The following is a 27,990-nucleotide window of genomic DNA, read 5'->3' as shown; positions in this document are numbered from 1 at the left end:
ACAAAACCTGTCATTTTAATCCACTCAGCAGCATTTAAGCTTGCTGATGCGGAACAAAAAAAGCGCTGTCAGCAGCGTTTTGTCAAACGAGTTTATTACTGGAGTTGTGCCCTGAACTTGCGGCCTGAGCTACTGCAGCTTCGCAGACTCATTGCTGCCCCGTAACTCGGGGACACGCTGCTCCACCGCACGCACCCGCCGGCAGCGATGCAGGCGGCTGTTCCAAGACAGACCTCGCAACCCTAGAGAGGGAGGAGGACACTGCAGCGGCCCGCCCCGCAGCGCTGCGGCAAAGCGGGCTCTGCCCGCGGGAGAAACTCCTGCGGCCGCCCGTAAGCGGCGACGGGGGTGCTAACGGCGCTGCTTACCCCGGCAGGGCTCGGGCCGCGCTGGGTGGCCCCCGGGCGCTGGGCCGGCCCTGCTGCCGCCCTTCCCGCGCCCTAGGCGGGCCTCCCGCTGGGGCCGGGCGGCCACGTCGCCACCCCGGGCAGAGCGCTACAGCGCCGCGGCCGCTCCCCGACCCCGCTGCGGCGTGTCTGGCTCCCATAGTAACAGCCGGGCCGGCACCGCCCTGTCGGCCTCCGACCAATCCTCGGCGGCCGCAGAGGCGGGACTTCCTGCCGCTGCCCCGGAGGAGGCGGGACTGGCCTGGGGCGCGGCGGTAGGTGAGGGTCTGGCGGCGTGCGGGAGGTCTGCGCGCCGCCGCGGGAGGGTGGAGGGTGGCCCGGCGCCTGCCTGCTCCGCCCTTCTCGTGGCGTCCCGGGGCCGGGCTGGGCCGGGCCTATGTCTCCCTCAGTGTCGACCGGCGCTGAGGGGACAGTGGTGGCGGTGGCGGCGGCGGGTACCCCTGGGCCTGGCTTGAGGGCTTCAGGGAGGCAGCGAAGAGCTGTGCCCCTCCCACAGTTGGTGTTTTCAATAACGGGGCGGATGGGGGAATAAGGGAGGGAGCCCTAAATTCCGCTCCCCACAGCAGTGAGCCGACTGACTTTTTCCTCGTGTGGGAAGGGGTGGGGAAGGGAGGTTTGAAAGTTAAATTTTGCTCGGCATCTCTGGTGCTGGCTACGTTTGACGGTTCGCAGTGCTTATGTGCGTAGTTAAATCGAAGCCCTGGTCCAGCATTGTGTCCCCCGCAGCATCTCCCAACAGAGGCACAGGGAAATCCGTAAGGAGATGGTGAACAGGGGGTGATGCTCCCTCAAGGGCTCTCTTCTGAAGTCCATCAAGCCTTTCCTGGGGCAAGGTATACTGCACAGCGGGTCTGGGGGAAAAAAATACCTCTCTTTGGTTTCAAACCTGCCTCCTGCTAGTTCTGTTTGATGTCTAACTCTTATATTTGAAGAGGCACTAGGCAGTCTCCCTCATCAGCCTTTCTTCCTGCCGTGTCTGAATTTATAAGCTTTTATCCTATTCCCCCTCACCTATGTTCCCCAGCCTAGAAGACTACAAACTATTTAGTCTCTCCTTATTTGAAAGCCATTTCCTATCTATAGGTTATCACTTTTCCCTGAACCTTTCTAAGTTACATTGTATCTTTTCTGAGATAATGGGCACTGAAAGGGCATACCTAGAGCGCTGAAGCCACAGGTTGTGTGGGTGTGCTCTGAACCTCCAGTTGTGTGGTTTTAAAATTTCTAGGCTGCTTACAATGGTTTTATTCTTTTGACTTCTCTCTTTAACCGAGGAATTGCTTTTCATTTGTGTGTTGTTCTTCTCCCTGAACTAAGCACAATGATAGTGGGTTTCTTGTATTTGTCATTTGAATGCATGTGTTGAGTCCACATGCCTTATAATTGCTGTGACAGAGCAGTTCTTCTGCAGTAACATTTCGTACCAGGCCCTATGAACTAGCCAGGGTCAAGTCTTAACTTCTCCTGTTACGTGTCCCTTGACTTCCTAAAGTGTTCATTAACTGTGGTTAAAAGCACAAATGTGGCATCATGCTTCTGTGTGATGTCTACCCTGTCTACACAGGGAGAAGTGAAATCTCCTTGGTTTTATTCTTGTTTTTCTGTTGGCCCTCATTATGTTGCAGGCATTGTAATATACTTGCCATCCTGTTTAGAAGGATAGTGGTTTCTAACACATTATAACTTTTCTATTTTGGTATGAAATTTCAAACCACAATTATTTGTTGACATAGTTGTCTTGTTAATTTGTATCATGGGACTAGCTTCCCTTTTATAACACATTTAGGGAACTTCATTGCAGTTCTATCCCTTGTGCACATTGTTTTTGACCAAGAGGTTTTGGTTTTGACCACCTACTGGCTCATGTTTCATGGTAGCACTCAGTAACATTTTAAAAATGAGGTAGAAACAAGTCCTGTTGCCAACATGCTGTCAGATCAGTGGTTGGTTTTCCATGAAGAAGTAACTGTAATTGTGAGATGACCTCAGTCATTCTGTGGGATTCTGCACTTATCATAAAATACCCATTTAATGTCCTAAAAAGATACCTTCATACTGTTAATACCAAAGTCACTTGTAGGGCTCATAAATAACACATATTTCTACCAGTTTTCAAATGCCTGCTTAATTCTTTTCAGGATTCCAATTCTTTGAAAAATTCACAAGTGTGGGATTTTTTAAAATGCTAGTTTATTATGCTTCTGAAGAAAAAAACTTTCCGAATGTGAGCCATATGGGGGTTTTTTTGGTGACCCCCCCCCGTAATGTAGGCATCCTAGGACAACAGCTCAGAGGCATGATATGTCACATTGTCTGAAATGTTAAAACTGAACTTTGGTAATTTCAGTTGTAATATGAACTGTTGTAGTACTATTAGATTTAGTAGAAATATCAAGGTAAATTGTTTTGGGCTTTTTGTTAGATTCTTTTTGTTAGATTTGTTAGATTTTTGAAGGGTTTTGTATGATAAAAGTGACAAATAGCCTCTTATTCAAATAGAATGAATACCAAACTTTCCCAGTATTTTCTCCAAGTATGTTTAATACAATGAAAATATAGTATTTTAGTATTCAAATTTCCTTGTTATGGATGGAATAAACCTCACTGACGGTGGGGTGTTCTCACTTTCCCTCCATTTAAGTTGGTGTAAACAAACTATTAAATTTTTAGGAAGTCTCATTTCAGACTGAAGTGTGTATAATCTTTCAAAATACAGGCAATATAGGGGTGGGCAGATACAATTTGGGACGATAACTGTATTTTATTACCTACAGAGAAAGATAAACAGAGAATAATGACAAAGAATAAAATTGCAATAGGGACTTTGCAGAAGGACTTAGAGTAACATCTGTAAATTTCCTGTACCTTTTAACTATGTAATCTTTCACCAGGCAGCTTGAAGATTTTCAGTAAGGATCAGCAGAGCTTCTGTTGCATTAATGCTTCACTATTCCTACTGTGAATTAAACAGACTCAAGAGAAAATTGTTACTTATAGTCCTTCTTTAATTTTTTAAGCATGTATGGAAAAAATAAAAATCATTGTCCACAGTCATGCACATGTCCTCCTGTTATGAAGTTTGGGTAGTTTGAACTATGGAGGAAGCCTAAGAAGTTAAGCTTGAGAAAAATGAAATCTGACAGGGAAAAATTAGAAGATTATGTCTAAAAATGAACAGATATGATGATGTAATAGAATAAGGATTTCAAAGATGGGACTTAGAAGAGTCAAAGCTAAATTCTGTGAGGAGCCTTTGTGAGTGAATTCTAGGACTAAACAGCAAGTTCTCCCCAAGGATAGCTAGGGGAGCTTTAGCGGGACAGAATTTAGAGGTGGTGACACCTTCTTCATGTTTCAAACACTGATACAGTAGCCTTGGAAGGTATGGCTGGGAAGGATATGACAGCAAGGAAACCAGTAGCCTCATTGTAAGGTGATTACAAATGCTAAACATGTTAATGAACATACTCTGAAATGTAATTAACAGTAGTGTTACAGTCATATCCTGAGCAATATTTGGAATTTTGAGTGCAGTAAAATTGCATTGTTAAACCAGAAGAATCAGAAACTGCAGCTTAGTTTGTGGGTACATCTTACATTACATTTATAAACTTATAGAATATGATAAAAACTGCTAAGAAAATATTTTGTTTATTTCAGTTCTTTACCAGCAGATTTTAAAAACTAAAGGAAGATGTCTTTTTTCCCCAAAATCTCTTTCCAACGTGAAGTTGAAGAGTATCTCACCAAAGTGTTCAGAAATAATGAGGTATGTGAAACAGATGCTACTAATCATCAACAAATATTCACTAACTGAACACTTAATGTTCTTTTGATTTAATATTTTGTGTGACTTTAATACCTTACAATAAGGTATTGTCTTTACATTAGACACAGATTTTTATATATAGTTCTATTTAAAATATAATATTATTTTTTTACGCCTGTTGGCTCAAAGTAACATAAAAATATTTAAACTAAACTTAGCATAAATGTGAGATTTTGGGATTTTGATCCCACTGAAAAATGATCACAGAGAAAATTAACCACTTATTAACCACATAATGTTGACAAGAAATACTCCCTTACCCCAGTGTAGAACCAAAAATACTATAGACAATCTATGAATTCCTAATGTCAAAGGCACAAAAATGACGTTTTTGTGTATCAGGATAAGAGTTACTAATTCATAGTTTTGAATCTACTCTTCCATCTCCTTAGGACTGTTCTTTTTACTGTATCACAGAGCTTGCTAGCAGTTACTTTTGGTACTTGCTGCGGCAATGATCTGTACCTGTTTACAATAATCTTGCTAATACGACTGTTTTTCCAACAAGTCCTTTTCAATAAATTTATGAGGTTTTCATTGGAATTAGGTCTCCAGACACAGACATTCCTCACTATTGCACACCACATAACCATATTCCTCCATTTCTACAGAATGTTTATTCAGTGCTTTTTTTGCACTGAGCAAGACGCTGCTGTGTGAATCTCTTTAATATAAAATATCTTCTTTCACTTTCAGCTTATCACTGCTTTAGGTATACAGGAGGCGGAGAGTAAATACCAATCTCTGTTAAGTCATCTATCTCATCCACCAGGTTTCACAACTGTTAGAGTTAATACCCACTTGGCCTCAGTGGAACATGTGAAAAAATTGCTGTTTGAAGAGATCCAGAAGGTTTGTGCAATTTCTTTGTTACAGCAAAAGTAACAGGATATTTCATCTTTTGCCTGATTATGAGAGCTTTTCATTACTGGACACTATTCCTTAACTTAATACATGTCCACTAGTATTAACATTATGCAGTCATACTGATTTCTTGTCAGCTTTAAATGTTAAATGAAAATTCATTGACTAGCAGTATTCCTCATCTAATATGTCCAAGAAAGGCAATAAAAGAGGGAAAAGACAACCAACTCTTTTTCATATGGCAGATCCAGACCTTAGATAGGATTGGGGTACTACTGTAGTAAGTACTGTAAAGGCATTGTAAGTCCAGAGAAGATGGTAGAAAGAGATAAAAACTGTAGTTCAATATGCTGCATTCAGCATGTTTAGAACATTTTTATTTAAGATTAAAGGAGAATGGCTGTATGTCTCATTGCACAAACTGTTTAGGAAAGTGAGAAAATCTGTATGTTTTAGAAACTGGAGCCAGAGTGATGCACTGCAGCTGCTGTATTTTCTTTTTTTAACCTGTTTTTAATCTTTATATAATTTTCTGGATTTTTACTTACCTTAAAAATTTATTTATCTGATAACATGTAAGCCATTATGTTTAAGAAGTAGATTATTTTGAAACTCTATCCTAGATCTTCACTCTGTCTAAAAAGATCCAGTTCTTCTTTACGTAAATTATTAATGCTAGTGGGTGTACAGGGAGCTATTGCATGACAGGAGCCAAGACATTTCTGTGATGCAGAGGCAGTTGACAGTATTCTGCTGGCTGGAGTGGTAATGAGTTATGCTAATTTTAGCTTGATTGTAGAAATCTGGAAATGGGGTATTGCAGTATGATATTTTGCTTCAAGGGAAAAAGCTTTGCTGAAAACTGAATTAAGACTGGCTTTTCATAAACATTTTGTATTTTGAATTGTGGTTATATTACAAAAGGAAACTACATAACAGTTTTTAACAAAATTATGCTCATGGATCGTGTTCTTTCTTAAGAGAAAATACTTATTAATCAGATGCAAACTAATTTATGGTTTTGCATGTTTTAAGGTTTTATTTTAGAAGGCTCAGGCGAGAAGACATCGTCTTTTTAACGTCCAGGAACAGTTTTAAAATGGCAAGCTGTCATTTTTTTTCAACTATATGCATAACTCAGCTCTCAGTACCCAATCAAAGTTAAGCTGAAAAGAAAAATAAAAAGTATTACCAACCTGGCATATTAAGTAAAATAGGCAATCCATGAGTAGAGTTAAACAGTGGTTTATAATTAATAACATCAAAAAGATAACACAGATTAGACCTAAGCTTCTCTGGTGGTGTTACTGTGATCTGATGACAACTTGACACAACCTTCTTCCAGCAGAAAGCAAAAAATAGTGGTAGGGTTATGAGTGTCATAACACTGTCCCACTCCCCGCAGTCAGTTCTCAGTGAATCCCTTTGTGGCCTTGTTTCTCAATTTATTAAATGTTTAGTGTTTTACACCATTATTTTTAATATGGAGTGTCTCCTTACACACTATTTCCCTACCTCTCCTAACTCTTTTCACTATATTTGTTTTTTTGTACTCTACAGCTATAAATTGTGAATGGAAAAATAGTTTTTCCATTAAGTACTTAAATTAAGTACTTAAATATTAGGTTTGTTAGTATTGCTTAATAATTATGTTTTTTAATGAAACAGCAATTTAAAGGACTATGTGTTCCAGTTCTTCAGCACCCGAAACTCCAGGACATCTTGTTAATTCCTGTCATTGGACCCAGGTTTGAAATTTTCAGTCTTTAGCCTTAAAATGTCGTAACATATATTTTACTTACAGATTTGTTAAACAGTTATGATAGCTAACTCAAAATAAATGAAGTACAACGTCATTTATATTAAGACCTAGTGGACAGTCCATATCCTAATCAAGTCAGAGTTTTAGTTCTTAAAAGATGTAAGAAAACATAGAGTTCTCTCCTTGTTTATGAGATTAACTTTTTATAGGGAAAATGTAACATAAGTACATCGTCTCTGGAAAGCCAGGTAGGTGGCAGACAGAAGAACTAAACTTTTGTGGTGGAATATAGAACTATAGTTAAATACAGGCAGGGTTTTCTTCCACTGGAATCAAGTCCAGAGCAAGACTTAGGTAGACTGGATCAATAATGCTGAGAGGATTCCTGAATCAATTTTATCCCCTACAAAATGACTATTCGTTCATCATTCTTAAGATATGATTGGATATTGCCCGTGTTGCATCTGTGTCTGCCCCTATGGAGTTTCTTCATTGTTTTAATGAATTCACTGATGGACATTTTATTTAAAGTATCTTGTTCATAATGAAGTTAAGATTCAGTTTATATCATGATTAGGTAGAGATTGGTAACAAGCAGTACTAGTTTGTAAATGCTGTACACCCTAAAATACCATTTAATGCTTTTATTTATTCTTCATTCATTCATTTAATTCTCTTTTGTAGCATCTTTTTCTGAACTTTCTGTTCTTTTTATATTCAAATTTTTTTACACTCTAATAAGTTTGAGTAACTATCTTCTTCACAGTTCCTACTGGCAAAGTTCCTTCACCTGGTTAGACATTTATTATAGAAGTACTTAACAGTTGTTAAACATAAAAAATCACTTTACAATCATCTGCCTAAGAAGGGATAGAGGATTATTTCTCCATCCCAGTATAATTTAATTGTATTCCTGTGTCAGGTTCATAATAATGGCAGAATGTGTCAGAATCTGCTTTATTTTGAGGACTGGTTTCCTTCTTGGCTCTTTCCTTTGAATCCTCTGGGACTAAAATAAATCTTTTAAATGTAATACATGATAGTTAACTGTTTGTTTTCTATTATATTGTGACAAAATCAGTATTTATGAGCTAGAGTTTACTTGGGGGGTATTTGGTTTTTTTCAGTATACTTTTTTTTCTTTTTAAACTGAACTACATTTTGTATTTTTAGGCGAGATTTAAAAAAACATGCATCTGAAGTCATTGTTGGAGCCCACTGTGGATATGCAGTACTTCGAGGAGCACATGTTTACGTCCCTGGAATCATATCTACCTCAAGATGTAAGAGTTCTCTAAATACACCCAGTTAAGTTGTAAAGAGGATGGAAGAAATGTCACCCTTTGATGACAATTTCCGATAAAGAGTGACATTAATTTTTTTTTCTCTTCACAGCTGAAATTAATCTTATAGTTGAATTTATGGTAAATACATTTTTTAAGTTTTTCTGGCTTTTTGGGGATATTTTCACTATTTTTGCATTATACTTGTAATAAATTATATGTAATTATTTCTCACCTGGCCTGTTTTAAGTTCCTTTTTCCATATGTAATTCCTAGCTGAAGTATTAGTTCTCAAGGATTTCAGTTTCTTGTCTTCATTTGAAAAACCTTTTTAAGGAGGATGTTCAAAGTAAAACCTAGCTTTTTAGGAAGTTTTTTACTACTGAATACTGTAACTTTTAATATGGATGTTCAGTAGAATAAACTCGCAGAAGTTTACTGCTTTCCAGTCTTGTCAAAAAAAAAAAAAAAAAAGAATAAAAGCAATGCCACAACAGATACATCTGGATGGTAACTGGATGTATGTTGATTATTTAATAGATAGTATTTCCAGACATGTTATTCCTTCATTCAGTCACAAAGGCACTTGCCTTCGTGGTCCTGTCAGATTCCAAGTTACAGATCTAAAAAAATGGATTTTCTTTTTTTAATCCATTGGCGATTCATTTGATATTGTTTGTGTATGAGAGATCAAGTAAAAAGGGTTTTTTCTGTTGATGAGAAAAATCTTCAATTTTAATGTCAGATTCTTAAGAAATGGAAATTTTTGTTTCCATGCCTGTGAGACAAGATAAAAAAATCTACATATACATGCTTAGTCTTCAGCAGCCTATTTATTTTTTATTTAAAGGTCAAATTAACTTTATGTGAAACCAGTATAATTTTGCATGATTCGCCTCATTATTCTATTGTGATGAGAATAGAATCTGTGTGATATACTGTGTGATATACACACAGTGTGATATACTAATCATCATGGTTCTTATTATTAAACAAAGTGAGTCAGGAAAGCATTCATCTAGCCACTTAACTTCATTCCCTTTCAGGAAAAAACCTTCAAGAAGTTTTAAGCATGTGCTTAAGTCCAATTCACTGAACAGGAATGTTTTTCAATCTGGGACTTGATAATGAAATAAGTATATTGCCGTAGCAGTTGTTGAAACTGCTTATTTAGGCAACCTCATAAATATTCAAATCCCTCTTTGCGTCAACTAGTGATTTATCATAATTGCCTCATGTAATTATGCATGCAACATCAATTCAAAGAAAAGAAAAGATACTATAAAACTTTAGGAACACTTCAGGGGAATTGAAGATGGGAAAATAAAATAAAAGGGCATGTTACCCACTTGAGGCCAAATATAATAAGGCTGTCTTAAGCACAGATGGTCTAACTAGGGAAAAAAAGAGTACAGAAAGAACACATATTTAATCACTGAACTTGCAACCCAAATGAGGGTAAACTAATTATCGGGGGGCTTTGAGTTTAATTTAACTAATCAGACTCTAAGCTTTATGTTTATGGAATGCCAATATAAGCTACAAAAAGCTTAAGAACTGTACACAGTACTAATGCATTTTGAAAGGACGATTGTCAGCAGAGAATGAAATAAAATCCTTTATGTTTGAATACTGCAAAAAATTGTTGGCAAATATGCTTGATGGTAGAGTTAAATTGCTGCAAGTTTTTGTTCAGTGAAATTTAAGCAGACAATAACAGTAGGCTATCACATAATGTTTTGTGTCACATTGTGTAAAAAGAAGCTATGCAAAAAAGAAATGTTTAGTGGCTACCCAACAGATACTACCATTTAAGAATGCCGGGGCATTTGTGCATATTCAGGCAGCAACGTGAAAATGGAAAAAAGATTCCTAAATACAATTAAAAGAATTCTTGGGAAGCTGAACTGTCATTAGTCTTACTTGTCATATCTTCTGGTTGCTCCAGCCAGTCAGACGTGTCAGAAATGTAATTTTGGAAAATTGTTTATTGCTGTCAGTGGAGGCCTTTATTTTTAAGCATATTTTTCAGCCAGTCAGTGCATAGAGCTTGCTCAGTGTTCTGCAAAGTCACCTAAACCATCCCCCTTTTCCATCTATTTTTGTTCTAGCTCAGAAAGTTTAAGTCCCTAGGAGTACAGTTCTGGAGTTTGGTGTATATTTACTGATCTGGAGGGTTTTAATTGGAGATGCAAAACTCCTGTAGAGGATTATCGAGAATAGCAGTTGCCTTATAGGGAAGAGAGCCACACCAGAAAAATTGTTTCAACGGGAATATATAATCACTTGTATGAAAGCAATAGTTAGAGAAAAAGCAGCTATAGCTATGTTCTACCTAGCTATTGAGAGGTCATTAGACAAATTTAGTATTATTGTCTTTGTACAGTAAGCATGAACCAGTGTTGTTTGATGTACTTGCATGCTTGGAGCGCACACAGAGGTCTGAATCCTGAAGAGTGTGCTTAAAACTAATGGGTGACCATGCGGTGATAAAATAAATAAAGTGTAGATTTGTCAAGCCTCTTAAAAAACGAGACATGCTCTCTGATTTGTAACCTTGTGTCTCAGTAGCTCTAGTCATTTGGTAGCCATCGTTCACCATGTACACTTTCAAGCCTAATATCAGTTAATCTTTTTCTTTGATTACATTAAGAAAGTTTAAATTTTCCTATGATATAGGAGTTGAAGTAAGTAGTCTACTGAAAATCCTAGGTTATTTGGTCACTACTGTCTTGTGAAGTGTAATACTAATCTCAAAATTTCCGTTTTTTGCGCAGTTGTGAAAGCTGGAGATCTGGTCTCAGTGTATTCAGATATTGAAGGGAAATGTAAAAGAGGAGCCAAAGAATTTGAAGGAGTCAAAGTTTTCCTTGGAAATGGGATTTCAGAACTGAGTCGCAGTGACATCTTTAGTTCAAGTGGCCCATTGAAGTAAGTCCGTAGTAACTGCAGTCTACATCTACAACTTTGCAAAGGGAAGGAGGAAGATGGGGAGGCAATTTGAAATGTTCTGTAACCTATGTGAAACCACAAGATGGCTTTGACTGAGACCTGTGTTGCATGTTGGGATTTCCAGTATTTTTTGGGAAGCGTTAGCTTCTGGGAATATAATAGAATTGTGCCTCCTGCTGTCTTCTGTAACTTCACGACTAAGGTAGCGGCAATGTGATGGCAATTATGATTAAAGTACTACAGTAAGTATTAGTGGACTCAACATTTAGTTTCATAGTGGTATCCAGATACCAGTTTACTTGAGAGGTAGGAGGAAATAAATGGGAGCCTTTTCAGAATTTATGTTTAGCATATGACTTCAATGATATAGAACAAACAGAAGTGACAAACATTCTCACTGTGGCAAAATTGAATTTTGGTAAATTGTTCTGTACCACTTTTCTATTTGGATGGAACAGAAATACAGCCTTGTCGATTTCTCCATCTCCTGAAAATATTTGTAGGGGCTTTTGTTGGTGGGGCAGGGATCAGAACATAAGGTTAGATATCTTAAAAAATTTTATAGCATTTGCCAAGGTAGTTATCTATTTCAAGATTACTTGCTTTTCTACTTTGTTGCCAAAGCATGTGGTTTGTTCCTCTTCTGTCATCTAAAACACATATGAAAAGCAGTGTAGAAGAACACGGACATCAAATTAATGACTGAGGCTTTACATCCTGAGAACAAACTACAAAAGATCTAGTAAAAAAGATTACATTGTCAAAGGATCTCTGTTTTATTAGAGCTTAAATATACTAGAAGTAGTGGTAGGATATACCTGTTGAGTTAATGACGTGGAATGGCAGTATGTAACACTAAATCTGGTGTCTGCAAGTTTGCTTTCTCATATCCTTCCTTCTTGTCGGACTGTGCAGTGCATATGCAAAATAATACTCATTCTCGTTATCTTCAGTAATCTATTGTTTTCAGGCTCAGTATTGTTTTTTCTTGTTTTTCTCTTTATTGTTGTCCTTTCATTATACATTTGTCTTAATTAAATTTGTGTCAGAACTTCATCCATATTTAAAACTTTTATGTTGCTTCTAAGTTCAAACCTTTGCTTTGCAGGTAAATTAGTGTTCTGTAAGGCTTTTGAAATAGAATTTCTTTAGTTATTTGACTGACATCTCAGACAGGCTAGAAAGATGGAGGAAGATCTAAGTAGGAAATCATATGCCAGTGCCCTAGTGCATACATGGTTAGCCAAAAGCAGTTACGGATTGAAATTAACATACTTAAATCTGTTTTTTATGCATTTCTTTACATTATGAAGGCTTGGATTCGATCTCAGTTTGTCTTGTGTACAAAAAAGATAAATTTGCTTTATGCAGTTTTTACAGATCGATCCAATTTATAATGTAGTACATTTTTTGTTATGGTTTACCCAACTTTAGGATGTAATTTTAGAGAATATCAGATTATAAAATTGTAAAAGTATTTTTCTTAGTTGATTTGTAAGTGCTTTCATTTTTGTAAGATTATTGTTTCAAGTTTCTATTTGTAAGCATAACGATTTTAATTGAATACTGTTAAAAATTATAAATTTGAGTAGTTAATTTTTTTTTTTTTCATTTTTTCAGTGGGATGGGCATAAGAATGATAGAGCGAGTCTACCTTAGTCCTTCGTTTGACAATGTGCTCCCTAGCCATTTGTTTTTACAGGTATGTTTGTTACAAATATAAAAGTCTGTACTATTTGCAGAATAATGAATATCCTCTAAGCACACATTAATACTTTATATATTCATTGTGTATTGTGGCACCAGATTCACTCTTTGGATTTAAAGAAAACAAAGCATTTAGAATGAAGTCAGTATCTACATGTAGGTGGTTTAATCATACTGTGTCTGAGATATGTTAAGGGACTTCAAAGTGACTTAAGAGATATTAAATTAAAAACTTAGAAATTCTTTTTGCACAGATACTCTGCATAGAACTTTTAGTTTTTGGAATCTGCCTATGAACTCTGAAATATGAGCCTCTTTCAGGGTACATCCTTCTGTAGATAATCAGGAAAATCTCCAAATATTAGGTTGACTTTAAGTTGAAGAGAAAATCCATATCTTTTTAGCCGTAATGAAAAAAATCGACCTGAACAAAATAACCATGAAAAACCTTACAGTAGCACTACCTCTTACCATAAAACTGCACAGCTTCCGAAGAATGACAAATTTTTGTGTAGTTTTTATTGTAAATTTAAGAACTTATTTCAAGCTAGCTTTTCCTTTTGCATCTTTAATATTTGTGATACCTATACTCCTTTTCCCCACAATAAAACTAATTAAAAGCAATACTCAGACATGACAATTGGCCTCCTGTGCTATGTTGAAACATAGCATGATGAAATCATGGAACTTTCTAGTTTTCTTAGATCAGGTAAAATTCTTGATTTCAGTTTGCTGGCATAAAAAGATAAGGTGAACACCTCAATTAGATTTCTAAGACAATTAGTGTGCCAACAATGGTATTGTATTTTTTTATATAAATATGATGATTTAGAAGCAGGGTTTAATACAAAATCAGTGGTCCAGCCTTCAAAAAAAAGTTATTTTAATCTTTAAAGCAAATGTAAATTTTATCTCAAATAAACCCTTGTTCAGAGATATTGTCTGAAATTCTAAGTTATCTCCTCATTTGATTTTGTATAACTATCACTCAGACAGTAAGGTAAGTCCTTTATTACAGTGAATTGTCTTAGTCACTATTTCTTTTGTCAGAAGAGCCAGTCGAGCAGATGAGTTATTTCTATGCATATATTCTGTTTGTAATTGATCTTAATATTTTAAAATCAGCTTCAATGCTGTCTTCTGGTGTGGGCAAAGGCTAGTTTATCAAGCAGTATCTTGTCTCATGGCCTGCGGTAAAGGAGAGGCCTTTTCTTCCCTGATTCAGCTTATCAGAGTACTTGCTTTCAAGGAACAGAATTGTTAGAGACAGGTTATTTAAGAGACCGGTGCACATGAGAATTTAGATCATATTCAACCTCTTGTCCACCAGGATCCCCAGGGCCTTCTCTGCAAAGCTGCCTTCCAGCCAGTCAGCCCCAGCCTGTATTGGTGCATGGGGTGCACCAGGTGCAGGAGTTAGCATTCCTGTTTGTTGAGCTTCATGAGATTTCTGTTTCTCCATTTCTCCAGCCTGTCAAGGTCCCGCTGAATGGCAGCACAACCTTCCAGTTTATCAACCACTCTTTCCAGTTTTGTATCCTCTGTAAACTTGCTTAGGGTGCGCTCTGTTCTATTATCCAGGTCCCTAAGGAAGACGTTAGACAACATTGGCGCCAGTGTCCATCCCTGGGGTACACCACTGTTGACTGGCCTCCCGCTGGGCTTTGTGCCACTGATCACAACCCTTTGAGCCCAGCTTTTTTAACTTGAATTCATTATGTGTAAGATGAATTATTGTTCATTTTTTTGAACACTGTGGCATGGAACTTGTAACCGTGCTAACCAAAGACAACATGTAGTAAAGACAACTTTAAAAGGTTTTTATACCTTTGTGTTGAACCAAGTTAGAAGAGAATCTTTCAGAATATTTCTGTATTGTGTAAGATGCAATAGTGTGCACAATTACTGTATATTATTTCTCTTCAAAGTATCTGTTCTGTTTATACAATTAATAGCACAGTTCAGCTTCTTGGTACCTTAATTCAGCAAGTTTAAACTCCTACCTATTGATCTTACTGTTTGCTACTATACTACCCCAGTATGTTCATATAGTAAATGTTCCAATAAAGAGGTCAATATAAAATATTTGTAATATACAGAGCTGCTCTGTGTCTGTGATAGTATTGGCTTATTTTATTTTGACTTTTAGCACTGTAGTCTCCGTAGTCGTGAACCCTTAAACTTCAATCATAGATACTCATATATAGCTTTAAATAAAAAAGGAGCCACAGGAAAGTTCTGACCTATACTGTCTCTTTTATATAATCCCAATAGTTAATTTTCTGTTAAGGAACCGACAGGAATATCATAGGTATCTTCACTGCTGAATGAATTTTTGTTTCAACGAGTTTGTCATTCCTTAATGCAGGACTTCATACAGGACATAAGGTTTGAATTCTCCCATATTTGTTTTTATGATAGAACTTGCCTTCTGTGGTTGTGAGCCATATTTTAAACCCTCAACCAGGAGAGAGAATTTTGGATATGTGTGCTGCACCTGGAGGAAAAACAACCCATCTTGCAACATTAATGCGTGACCAGGTAAGAGAAGGCATTGAGCATTTTCTGTCTCAGTGAAGAAAGTCTGACCACTGTTCATTTGCACAGCTCACTTCACTTAGCTGTCAGAATGCACAGATAATTTACAACAGCAAACAATTAATATTTGAACATTCTGCTTACCAGCATATTTTGCTACACATCAGAGTTACTGAAATGGGCACAGACTATCTTTATCCAATAGTCACCACCACTTTTAAAACCTTATTTGCTGCAAATTGACCTGTTGAAATATGTTTGATTTCACTTTTTAAATGTTACTGATTTATTTGTAATGGAAGAATTCGTAACATGCAAGGCAAAGTTAGGCAGGAATATGCTGGATTCATGAAACTGAGAATACATGGAAATCAGGGGTTACTACTGTGTGCCAAAAGAATGCACAACTCTGTACAAAAAATGTTAAAATGTTAAAATGTTCCTAATGCAATTAACTTTCTTCTCAGTAAAAACTATCAATTATACAGTACAGATATGATATTAGACTGAATTTCTAGTCTGAATTTGTCATTCTAAGGTAGAAGGTCACAAAACCAAAAATGTCTCATGAGAAAGTAACAGTATGAGAAGAAACAAAAAAAATATTTAGAGAAAGACAAAGGAAAATAACACACAAGCCAAAAGGAATGTAGATCTAGAAATAACAATTTGCATATATTAAATTGCTATACACAAAATGAAAGACAGAAATGGAGGTTACTCTTTTCTAGCAGAGAGGGGAAAAATGTGCAATGTTTCCTCTAAAAATTTTGTAAGGCATTATTATTTTCATTGGAATAGGGGTATTAGAATATATCAGATTATTTAGAAATCCTGCAGTTAATGTTATGCGGTACTTCAACGATTGTCTGTGCGTTAATGGGAAGTTATGGGAAGTGGGCAATGATGTGAATGTATTTAGAAAAGACATATTCATTTCTGTGATGGTTTGCTTGTTGAAATGTTTCTTCCCTCAGTATGGAAAGTTTGCAAATATGCATTAAACTTGCATTAGACAGTCATTAGACATTTATTAGATAGATTTATAAAGCTACCAGTAAAGAATTTTAGTGTGATAAAGAAAGGAAGTCTGTAAAAACATCTATTTCTGACGTGGATTAATTTACATCTATACTTTTTCCATCTGTGTATGTACATTTTGTATAACTTTGCATAACTGTTTTTTTCCTTAGTAATTTTAGATATTTTGATTGTGCTTACCTCCAGCTGAAGTGGTAAAGATTAAGAATACAGATGTTGAAATTTATCTGAATTGGTTTTCCTTTTCTGAGTATATAATTTTTATTTAAGATATGGAAAAATATATTAGTAAATTCTAGTATTTACAGTATTTCCCAAAGTATCTTGAGTGACAACTACTGCAAGTATAACAGTATGTTATGAGTCTGAGCAAGCCAGAGGTGTGGCTGTGGGCCTCATTTCCTCAGGACTGAGCTTTATGTGATCATGTTTCCTACCATCTCCATGCAAATTTAAAACCTGTTGACCAATTTTACCATGTATTTGAGACTCCTACCCTCTTTCAAATGATTACATTTTTACCTAACTTAGTGCCCAGTAAAACAGTTCAAAACAAACAAAAAAAACACTTGCCAGAAGTCAGACATTATAGGGTCCCTTAGGGAGTGACTGTGCCAAACAGCTAGTGCCAGTCAGAATGCACACAGCTTCAGACCAGTATCTAGCCTAATGTGGGTATCATGGAAAATATGGGTGAACAAGGACTACTGGAGTGTGGATTTAATAACAACAAAATTCTGTAGGGAAAACTAAGCTTCATTCATTACACTGCTCATGGCCAGGGGAGGAAATCAGGAACTGCACATCCATTTAATCCCTATGCTTTTTATAAAAACTTCGGGTTTTTTTCAGGGTGAAGTAATAGCCATGGACAAGATAGCTAACAAGGTCAAAAAAATTAAGCAGAATGCTGAATTGCTACAGCTGAATTGCATTAAGGCCTTTTGCTATGATGGAATAAAGGCACTTTCAGTTGAGAAGAGAGAGGATGAACAAGGTAATGTAAACCACTGGGGTAGTAGTAGCTTTTAGAAGAAAATAGTAACCAGTTTTGCACTAATAGTATTAAACCTGCCACAGGTCTACAAGTCCTTAAAATCTTGGCAGATACCTAAGTTGCTTCAGCACTGTGAATGCTCTTTTATTTTCTATTCTTTTGTGATTATCAGCTTCTCCATGAAGCAAATACAAAACTCAAACTATCTGTCCTTACCACAACCTAATATGCTCAAAGGAAATGCATTCCTTTTCCAGATAATATCAAAGACTGAAGAAGCCTTAAAGCTTCTTTCATGATAACGTTTAACCCCATACTCTGAATTGTTTGACTTAGTCTGAGAAAAAAATTATTTTTGCAGAATTGCTTGGCTTTTCTGCCTCAGAATCCTCATCTGTAAAATGGGGTTATTAATACCTAACTCCCAGGAGTGCTGCAAGGTTTAGTTCATTGATGTTTGTTCAGCTGTTCAGGGGAAATTTCTATAGAAGCACAGTGTATTATTTTAAGTTCATTTAATTTGCTTTTCTGGAGTGCTGTATTTATGATACTGGTTCTGTTCCCATGATGGAACCATTTAAATGGTATCTGCTGTCTTGATTATTTTTAGTTTGTTGTGCAAAGTATGCTGTTCTTTCTCACTCTATTTTATCCCAGGCACTGGTTAGCCTAAGTAGGAATCAGGTTGCATAATTCACCTTCCTTATCCCTATGCCTTGCAGTTATTCCTGCTTTGGAGGAATAAAGGTACTTTCTTAGTAGTCTTTCTATGAACACAAAATATTGTAGGTGGTATGTAGCACTTAACACAGATGAACAAGAGCTAACTGTAATACTGAGAGATCATGAAGGCTTTTCTGTACATCCCTGCAAGTAAGACATGACATATTCTGAATGTTGTAGTAATGGATCAGAGGTAGATAAATCAGATAGACTCATTTTGTAGTGCTGGAACAAGCTAGGTAGCAGTAGTATGAAGTCACTCACTTGTTTTCACTTGTGACCTAACTTGAATATTTGAGGAACAGAAGGAGAAAAGGAGGTAAAGGATATATATGGCTCTCTTCCTCATTGGTTACTCACAGATACACGTATGGAGCCACTTTTGTCTTGGTGATGCTGAGCTGAAGAGTCTCTCTAGCACTAAGGCGATAGAAACTTTTGGGCTCTTGAGCCAGTGGGATTCAGATGAAAGGATAGGCTCTGCATATAGAAGTTAAATATTTGCTTATCTATCCAGGTAATATTCAGAAATTGTTCTTGTCTTCACAGTCCTTGTTTACCGAATTGTTCTGCTGTGGGGACAGCATGTGTCATGCATTAGAACTTGTAATATTTCATGTTATTATGAAGTGCTTTGTTTTCTACAGTTATATATGCATCGCACAAAATAGTTATTATATAGACAGTCCAATTATTATTATTTAAGACAGTCTTAATGGTTAACTACAGGCTTCTGTCAGTAAAGATTTGCACACTTGGTTCAGTTATGAGCTGACTGTGGTTCATTACAGCATATATGTACAACTCTGTACCCAGCACCTCTGATCAATCATATTTAAACATTTTTGTTCGATTACTATTACATTTTGCTTTCAAATTATTAAATTAAGGTTAAAAAATATTATTGCCTAAAGGAATCATGTATTTTTTGAGCTCACAGAACTAAAACTCTTTAGTTTTCTAGGAGGTGAAGTCTACCACCAGCAGTGCTGAGACTTGTCTCTAGCTGAGATTACTTTTGCAGACACTATCTATAGAACATAAATGTTTTATGTCAAGGAAGCAGTAACAGCTTGTCCTTATCTATGATGAAGTCTCAAGGAAAGAAATAGCCACATTTTACATTACTAACTGCTTTTTACAGAAGGACCTCCATTCTTACCAGAGTCATTTGATCGAATTCTTCTTGATGCTCCATGTAGTGGGATGGGACAGAGACCAAACATGGCTTATTCCTCGACTTTAAAGGAAGTGACCTCTTATCAGCCACTACAGCGCAAGCTTTTCACTGTGGTATGTATTAGTCATTGAGTAGATAAGCTAAAGTGAACATAAATGCTTTTGCAGCATAAAACTTCATACTGAAAAATGGTGCCTCATTTTCCCTGCCTTTTCAGCAGGTAAGTAAAGAAGATACTGTTAGGATTTAGTTAACCTCTTAGCTGCACCATATCTGTTGGTAGGTGAAGTCAATTCATTGGAGCATGGGAAAGGTATATGTAAGCCATAGTAAATAAAAACCTTTGTTGTAGTTTTTTATTCTTTCAGTTTCATCAGTTTTAATTTATAATAATCACAAGGGTCTAAGTTACGGAGCAGGTTAAAGTCTTTTCTCTGCAGCAGCACAGACTCTTATAAGCTCACTGCCTAGAACTCCCATGCAGTGGTGCTGTGAGGTACTGTATGGGATGTGAGATGGAGTACAAAGCCAGGAGGCCATATTACAACTTTTCTTGCTAGTAGGAGTGTGCTTGGGCTGATGCTGAAAGATAAGATTTCATGACGCTTGTCTAAATCTGAATTATATGTATACAAAGTGAACCACAGCTTGAAAAGCAGCATAGATACAGCTTCCATGCCAAATAGGTGGAAACAGTTGACATCTAATATCACTGAAAAATATGGTGTATCCATGGTTGGCAGCAGGTGATGAAAACAGAACTAATCTGTCTGGGATATGCAGAGCTGTACAAATAACAAATCTTACAAGGTGAATCATCTCAATGGCATTAATAAACTGCATGAGCTATAACGCTGATTTGGAAAGAAGAATCTTTCTAATCCATGGGATCCTTTACTGTATTCCCTGAGAAGAATTAGTATCCTAATGCCTATTTTAGACAGAAAGGTTTGAATTTAATTAAGTGCTAAGTTTTAATATTATAGCTTAATGGTTTCTTGATTAATGTTGCTTAATATGAAAGTTTTGCATTTAAAAATAAGCTGAACTATTGTTTATTTCTCCCTGCAGGCAGTGAAATTGCTGAAGCCAGGAGGTGTTTTAGTATACAGTACATGTACGATTACACTCTCTGAGAATGAGGAGCAAGTTGCTTGGGCCCTGAAAACTTTTCCATGCCTCCAGCTTCAGCCACAGGTAATAGTATTTTCAGGGTACTTCACACAATCCAGTGAGCTTGTTTTGGCACTGTAAAGTTACATGCTACATTTACTATCAATAAATCTCTTTTTTACTGGAGGCAGTTTTAACTGCTGTGGATAGAAATAACACAAGGATTTCTGAGGCTCTTTTAAATCTATTTTCATGCTTAATTGAGCTTCATTTAGGGATCCTTAAGTAGTTTCACACTGTGTACTGTGGTTGTTTTGATTTGTACAATTGTCATTTAAAACACAACAGGGACAAAAGATAGTTCAGACAGGTTAAAATTTCTCTTGCATATATTTTATTCTCTTTTTTTGCACATTCACAGGAGAGGTGAAAAATTTTTTATTAATGCCACTGAAGTAGTGAAGACTTGCATAAAGGATGGGAGATAAATGGAAAGAACTTTGTGTTTTGAGGAAGGAGGATTTTATATGTATGGGAGCTATTTTTGCATGATGTAAAGGAATAAGGGAACAAATTTATTTCAGCCTCACTGTCCCAAGAATGTACCTTGTCTTTTTTGGAGTCAATGTCTACCATTAAGATGTCTGGGAGGAGGTAATATATAGGGAGATACTAGAATTTTTTATCTATACTGCATACATTTCAAAAATATCTGTTACATTTATTAGTACCTTGAGAGAGTTTATCATCAGACCGTATGCATCTCTCTTCCTCTTTGTTGATGTGATGAGTTGGGTGGGTTAGTTGTTTATCATCATGGCTTTGAGAAAAAGTCTAACTCTGATACCTGTTTAGCTTGCTTACTTACACATTCTGTGATGACTTTTATCTATCTTAAGAAGTTTAAATGCATCTTTTAACTGAAATTTAAAAATATATATACAATAGGTGTACAATGAGAAATTATATGAAGGCTGGTAAAGATTTAACAGAGCTGAAGCTTTTTTTAAAAGATTTGTATGTCAGGGTTTTTCCACCTGCTTTCTCACCATCCATTTACTAGGAATTTTTCAGTTCAGCTGTTTCAACTGAGATTATACATTTTACCAAACAGCATAAAAATTGTCCTCGATAGAATGACAGAGCAAAACACAAGCCCTATTAACTCAAATGCAAGATTAATTCTGGTTTAATAGATTTTCTCTCCCTGGTAATATCAGTCTTGAAAAAAGCACTAGTTTTCACACACAAATGCCATATCTGTAAAAATTAAACTTTTGTTTATAGTATATTTTAAATGAGATGACACAGAATTGTTTACCCACAGATAGTTTATAGTATCTTATAACCAGTTCCCCAGTAGTGTAAACTAAGGTGATCTTTTCCAATGAACAGGAAACGGGAGTCTAGGGTCGACTTACCTCATGTTCCTTTATGTATTTCCCATATTCTTTAGTCTCTCAGTGGACACCTCCTTATATACCCAGTCCACTGTCTCCCACTTTCTCAGTTTGGCAACAGATTCTGGAATCGTGTTGGGTAAGGAAAAAACAGGAGATGGAGCCATAGGTGTTGATCTCGTAGGTGGAGTTTACTGTATGGCAGCTGATCCTTTGTGCAGACTTACTTCCTCTTAGGGGTTTACACAGGAGATACTGTATATCAGCTTAAATGCAGTAACTTAACTGGAAGAAAAAAGGAAAAGGTAGAGGAAAAAATTGGTCTGTCTTTGAGCAAGCCGCTTGACCCTGTGTAATACTGTTTTCCCTAGACCTTTCCATCCTTCTATTACATTACTTCAAGTCGCTACCCCTGCCTCCCTTTGAATGTTATTTTTTCTCAATTTGCAATGGACACCTCTTTTTGTCTCTTACCTGGAAAAAACTGAAATCCTGCTGAGGGAAAGGAAGAGAAGAATCAGGCTGCAACCTCTTGGCTGCCCAGCTTTACAGCACACAGAACGTGGTTAAGCAACTAACTCGCATCTTGTGCTGTCTGGGTGAGCTCATGCGTTAGCAAAGTGTGATAGCTCAAAAAATACTCTGCTGTAGGCTGCATTCTAGACTATGCTAGACTAGATTTACAAAGGAGATCTACTTCGATATTGCAATGCCAGCTTTTGCACATTTTGTTCTATCTCCTTACTGAATACATTGAAAGAACAATCCAGCTAAGAATTACATTTTTTCCAGGAAGCAGTGTATTAAATGAAAAGCAGTCAAGGCTACTCACAAGAAATGCTGAGAAAAGGGCTGTAATTTTAAGCCCTTCTCTTCAGAATTTTGATGCCAAATGTCATCTCCTGAATTCAGATACCGAAGCTGTTCCTTTCTTTCTTTCTCTGCCTCATATACATGCACAGGTAACACTAGTCCCGTTTACCTGTTAGTCTAATTACATGATGTAGAAAATCTGACGCTCAGATTTTTCTGCTGCATCATCTTCCAAAATTATGCCTCTTCAGGCAGTATTCTGGATTGGGGCTTTCAGTCTCTCCAGTTGAAGTTTTTAATGTGAAGAATCCAGGTATTTCTACTACTGTTACTGAGTATATTAGTAACTGGCTAAGGAATCACTATTTTTTACTTAACTCATAGCTATCAGTCAGTACACAGAAGCGCTGCATCATTTAAAAGTGGCAGCCTAAAACCTTTAGACCTTCTTATTGTCTGGTGATAACAGCTTTCTTGTGATGTTTCAGTCCTTTGAGGAATGAATTGATTTAGACCTGTGTACCTGTCCTCAATAAGTGCTCTAAACTACTGGGGTAAAGTGGATTAGGTGCACCACCACCTCCTCAAAGGACTTTGGACCTTGTATGCATGCTTGTAAGCATATTGGCCAGATGAAGGCAAGAAAAGAAGGGCCACATTACTTCTAAATCCTCCCCTGGTGTGAATGATATAAACCAGCTTGTCCGCGTTAACAGTTAGGCAGCTCTGCATATACTCAGTGGAATACATTTAGGGCACTTAAGAACTTTACCGATGCAATAATTTGCTTTTCTTTCTTTGTTACTTAAAAAGGAACCTCACATTGGAGGAGAAGGCATGAGGGGAGCTGGACTGTCGCTTGATCAGTTGAAGCTGCTGCAGAGATTTGATCCATCTGCTGTGACGTTGCAAGGAATGGATATTAATTCTTTGCAAGATTCCAGGGAAGATGACCTGATTTCACTGGCAAATAAGGACTGTATAGGATTTTTTATTGCAAAATTTATTAAATTGAACAGTAAATAAGCATTTAGGAATGCAACCTGAAAAAATACCTCTGTGAGTCTAAGAACAGTTCAGCCGTGAAGAGTGTTTCTTACTGCTGCAATGTTGCCAAGCCAACAGGCTGACGGCAGGGTTGCTATGGCAGCAATAAAATCTGCCAGCTGTTCTGCTGGGAAAGAGCCACAGGTTGCAGAAAGAAAGTCATGGCTGGGGGAAGGGTAGTATCATTTTTAAGTCTCCATTTCCTTTTGTATTTACAGCAGGTCAGTGCATGAATGACAAGTATGTTCACTCATACTGCTGTCTGTTCTATCTTTCCCCATGTGAGTCGCTTACCTAGTGCAGCAAGCCTAGGAACAGGGTTTCTCTGGGAGGGGAAGTAAGCTACTTTATGAAATACAAACATAAATAAAATAGATGGGAACTATTATAATGAATTTTGGAAAAGGTAGTTTCAATGGAGGTTTACCAATAGTTAATGTTTCATTAAATAGTGCTTCACGAAACACTGTAACACTTTACAAAGAACTGTTTTATAAATTGATACTTAGAACCTCATTTCTCTTTTATTTTAATACAAGCAAGATTCTCTGTACACATAGTATATACACAAAATACGATTAGGCTTTGTAGCATGTCTTTTATAGCAGCATGAATATATTAAACCATCTCACTCTGGGAATGTAAATAAATATTGTTTCAACATCAAACTTCCCATGCATAAGCTGTATTGGCTCTGAAATAGCCTATTGGACTGGCTGACAAGTGACAATTTTAAAATCAAACATTTGCAACAGAAGGGGCTACAGATGTGATTAATATATCAAAAGACAGAAAACAATGCATAATACGATCAGAAATGTTGCAAATCACCTTTCAGACAACTAAGAATATTAACTCTTTATTGGTTAGAAAGCACCACCAGCTAAAATCAGATGAAAATTGATATGGGGAAGCATGCTAATGAGAACTGCCTTAATACACTGCTCAAAGTTTTAATAATCTAAATTTCTTAAAGGTGTTAGATGTATTTGAAAACTCTGCTTCAGTTCGAGATGTTCTCCGTTTGAACAGTATTCTCTTTTCTCAGTACTGCTGGAACTGACAATAGCACTAAAATTAGAGGGAAAAGGTAAGTACAATTCAAAAACGTAAACTGACATCTGTGTGTGTTTGGTTTCTTCCTCTCACTCATCAATTTCCAGTTTCTAAAAGCATTATCTGAAAAATGTCTGTTTTTACACACATAAATATTTGGTTGGATTAAACAGAGCGATACTTCTTTTAAAATTTGTCTTTATACTGTCAGAAGTGCTTTTGCATTTGCTTGCAATCAAAACAATTTATACAATTCTGTTTCTCAGTAGTCTGGTTGTTTACTTACATTTGCTATAAATGTTTTGATACTGTATGTTTTCTACTGTTCTTAAATAAAACAAATATCCCTTCTGTTCTGCCAAGGTTGACTAGTACATCCTTTGTAAGGGCTATCCTAGCAGGATAGGAGGAAGGAATTCTTGTGTACTACTTGTCTACTTTTGTTGGTCACTCCTTGCCATTAACCACAACATGTCTAAAGAAGTTTAAAGTCATTTTGTTTCATCAGTAGTAGGTGAGATATCCTATTTAGAATCATGAAAGCTCATACTATAAATTACAGTCTTTTTAGTCTAAATATGGCTAAAATGATTACTTGGTAACAAGTTGTATTGTAAGTACATGTTGAAATCTTTAACTCAGTGCTAGTTAAAAAGCATTTTCTTTTTGCAGAATATATAAATTCTGTAAACATTAATCAGCACACATAGACTATATACTGAAATTTGCGTATGCATATAAAGTAAGGAACTTTGCCTCCAGTTTCAATAGCAGGATTTGTGCAATGCTGAATTTGAAAGAATTAAGATTGCTGAATTTTTAGTGGAAGATTGGTTGAGACTTCCCCAGATTTCTTTAGTTTTGAATGATAAACAGGCTTTTCAAGGTGATCTCACTTGATTTTATGTGAGAAGTTTCTTAGGGGGAGGGGAAAAAAAAAAAGTAACTGACTTTTATTTGATTCCAGTGTAATTGCAGACCAGACTTCACCTGAAAAAAGTTACTGATATCTGAACTTTAACTACTAGAGTCATTTCTGCAAAGGTCAACTGCTAGAATTAAAAGAACACTTAGCATATTAAAGGGATAAGCCTCAGCTCTTTCCCCTAGGCCCCTCTCTGTGTTGGTAATTGGGGAGTGGTGGGGGGGACAGACTTCTCCATCGGGCAGTTCAGAACAGAAACTCAATTAAGATGCTCCAAATCATCCCTTGAAGGAGCCAGCGTCCTTCCTTTGACTACAGGCTTGGCGAAGTTAGATGACTAAAGTTGGATGGATGCCTTTTTCTTTTTATTTTCCAATCTTACTGTGACTTTAACTAGAAGTACAGGCATACTTTCTCATTGTCACAATTTTGATGTATGGTGTATATATATATATTTAATACATAATGGGATTACTTTCCTGATAAGAATGCTTTATACACTGAATCATTATGCTTCAGCGTTTGGTGCTGAAGCACAATTGAATATATATTTATTTACATATATACTGTACGAGATATTTATATATTAAATTAAAAAAAGTTATTGTCATTGTAACGAAAGATTAACTCTACAAAATAGAGAGATTAGGCATGCAATCAGATCCTGTCTTTAAGAAAGTCTGAAAAGTAGTTTTCTCTATTTGCAGAAACAGTGATTAGTAGTAGTGCCAAATCTAAATATTTATCTTGGTCAATATAAAGATATTAAAATAGGCAGCCCAGTATAGTATGAAATTATTATACAGCTTTTTCCTGTTTCAGTGTCATGGAGTCCACCAATTTTTAGATCATAGGATTTCATATGCTTTTTAATGGAAAGGGAATATTTCAGTAAGAAATAGGCTGGTGATGGTGATCAACAAGAAATTACTTTGGATTGGGTAGTTTAAAATATAAAGAGCCTTCTTTGTGTGTTTAATTGTTCATGACTAAAATATTTATGAGCAAATCCAATTTTGTACTGCTACAATTCAGTGCAGTGTAGGTAAGCCTGATAGATAAAAGTGGTAAGAATAAAGTAAGAAAAGAGAACACGGATGAGTTAGAAGAACCAGCTTAATCTCTATTACATCTGAGAGAAATCTTTTTTGGGGCTGCGTAGGAACACATCTCTAGGGTGGTAAGTTATAAAAAGAAACTGTCTATAAAGCTACTGTAAGCTCATACGTAACTGTTTATGTTAAAATGTTTGCAATACATTCAATTGAATAACATCTGATTAAAAACATTCACAATAAAAATGGCATTCATGTATTTTACAGATGATAGAATAACTAAAATTTTGGTGAAAGATCTGCAATAAAGTAATAAATATAAGTAAATGTACACTAGAAATGTTATATTACAATCTGAAAAATAATTTCTCTGTTCGTCCTCTAGACTATGTAATAAAGTTTTTTGCAATGTGCTTTATTTTCATGGACGGAATAGAATTAAAGTCAAAAGCATTTGGGAAATAGCTTTCAGCCTGATGTGTTAAAGCAATCAGAGGTCAAATGTAACCACAAACCAAAATAAATCTTGAAGAGGCTTTAGTAACTAACACAGGAGGTGGTTTACACTAACCTTTTTACTTTGGACAGACACTGATTAAAAGCAATCAGCCCACTCATTGCACGCCAGCTAAGGGAATGATAATGGACCATGTTAAAACCTCTGCAGGTGTCACAGAATGTGAATATGACTTTACAAACCAACAGAGTTTAAAAATGATAATTACTAACAAATTCATAAAAGACAGTAAGTATTAAGGGGCAGGGTATTAGACCTGGGCAGGAACTGCATGTATAGGATGAGTGACCAGATATGCAGGAAGAAGTGAAAATAGGTCTTGACTTTTCTTCAGGGTTTGATGAATGGAATTTCATTTCCTTATCCTCCATTTATAATAAGGGCTATAGGTTAAGAGTTTACAGATTTCTGTGAAAACAGGTACTCCACTCAAACTCATTATAGCTTTAAAACCGGTCTTCATTAATTAGGGCCAAATCTTTAGGAGAAACTATCTATTTGATTTTACACCTTGAGAAGCAAAATTGTGGTACTCTTCTCAAATTCTGAACTCCTGATGCCAGATACAGAATATGAATTCATGAGTATTCTAGAAGAATTTTTTAATTTCTAGGCAGTAATTCATGGATCAATTTAAAAATAAGTTTCTTTCAGCTCTTAACTCCTACTGATGCTGCCTTTGTGCACAAACCTGTTTGCTTATTCATCCCCACTGTCCTGTGCCTTAACAGGGCTGCAGACTGGTACTCTCACCTCCTTCCAGTCCCTCCTCAAGAATTCT

At 36.5% G+C, this 27,990-nt stretch overlaps 1 protein-coding gene across 3 annotated transcripts; it reads left to right on the top strand.

The window, feature by feature from the left end:
• Window positions 1-640: 640 nt before the first annotated feature.
• NSUN6 (NOP2/Sun RNA methyltransferase 6) lies at window positions 641-26,087 on the top strand. 3 transcript variants are annotated; one of them, XM_072854409.1, is made up of 12 exons: window positions 641-661; window positions 4,068-4,176; window positions 4,933-5,088; window positions 6,769-6,848; window positions 8,036-8,145; window positions 10,923-11,076; window positions 12,718-12,799; window positions 15,226-15,345; window positions 17,236-17,380; window positions 19,248-19,396; window positions 20,355-20,480; window positions 23,423-26,087. In XM_072854409.1, exons 2-12 carry the CDS (start codon window positions 4,102-4,104, stop codon window positions 23,633-23,635), a joined length of 1,410 nt encoding a protein of 469 aa, XP_072710510.1. In that variant the 5' UTR covers window positions 641-661; window positions 4,068-4,101; the 3' UTR covers window positions 23,636-26,087. The 3 variants fall into 3 exon arrangements, with proteins under 3 accessions (XP_072710510.1, XP_072710511.1, XP_072710508.1); XM_072854410.1 differs by having other exon boundaries at window positions 646-665; XM_072854407.1 differs by lacking the exon at window positions 641-661 and adding an exon at window positions 687-1,240.
• The last annotated feature ends 1,903 nt before the right edge of the window (window positions 26,088-27,990 follow it).

Source organism: Ciconia boyciana, chromosome 2, assembly GCF_034638445.1.
Source record: "Ciconia boyciana chromosome 2, ASM3463844v1, whole genome shotgun sequence".
NCBI classification, from domain to species: domain Eukaryota; kingdom Metazoa; phylum Chordata; class Aves; order Ciconiiformes; family Ciconiidae; genus Ciconia; species Ciconia boyciana.
The sequence above is the reverse complement of the archived record's forward strand: the minus strand, read 5'-3'. Positions and strand labels throughout refer to the sequence as shown.

Excerpts from the sequence above, each read along its gene's own strand:
- NSUN6 (XM_072854409.1), top strand. The coding sequence starts at position 4,102 with ATGTCTTTTTTCCCCAAAATCTCTTTCCAACGTGAAGTTGAAGAGTAT. Across the intron at positions 6,849-8,035 it reads ATTCCTGTCATTGGACCCAG|GCGAGATTTAAAAAAACATG; the intron begins GTTTGAAATTTT and ends TTGTATTTTTAG. Across the intron at positions 20,481-23,422 it reads GCCTCCAGCTTCAGCCACAG|GAACCTCACATTGGAGGAGA; the intron begins GTAATAGTATTT and ends TTACTTAAAAAG.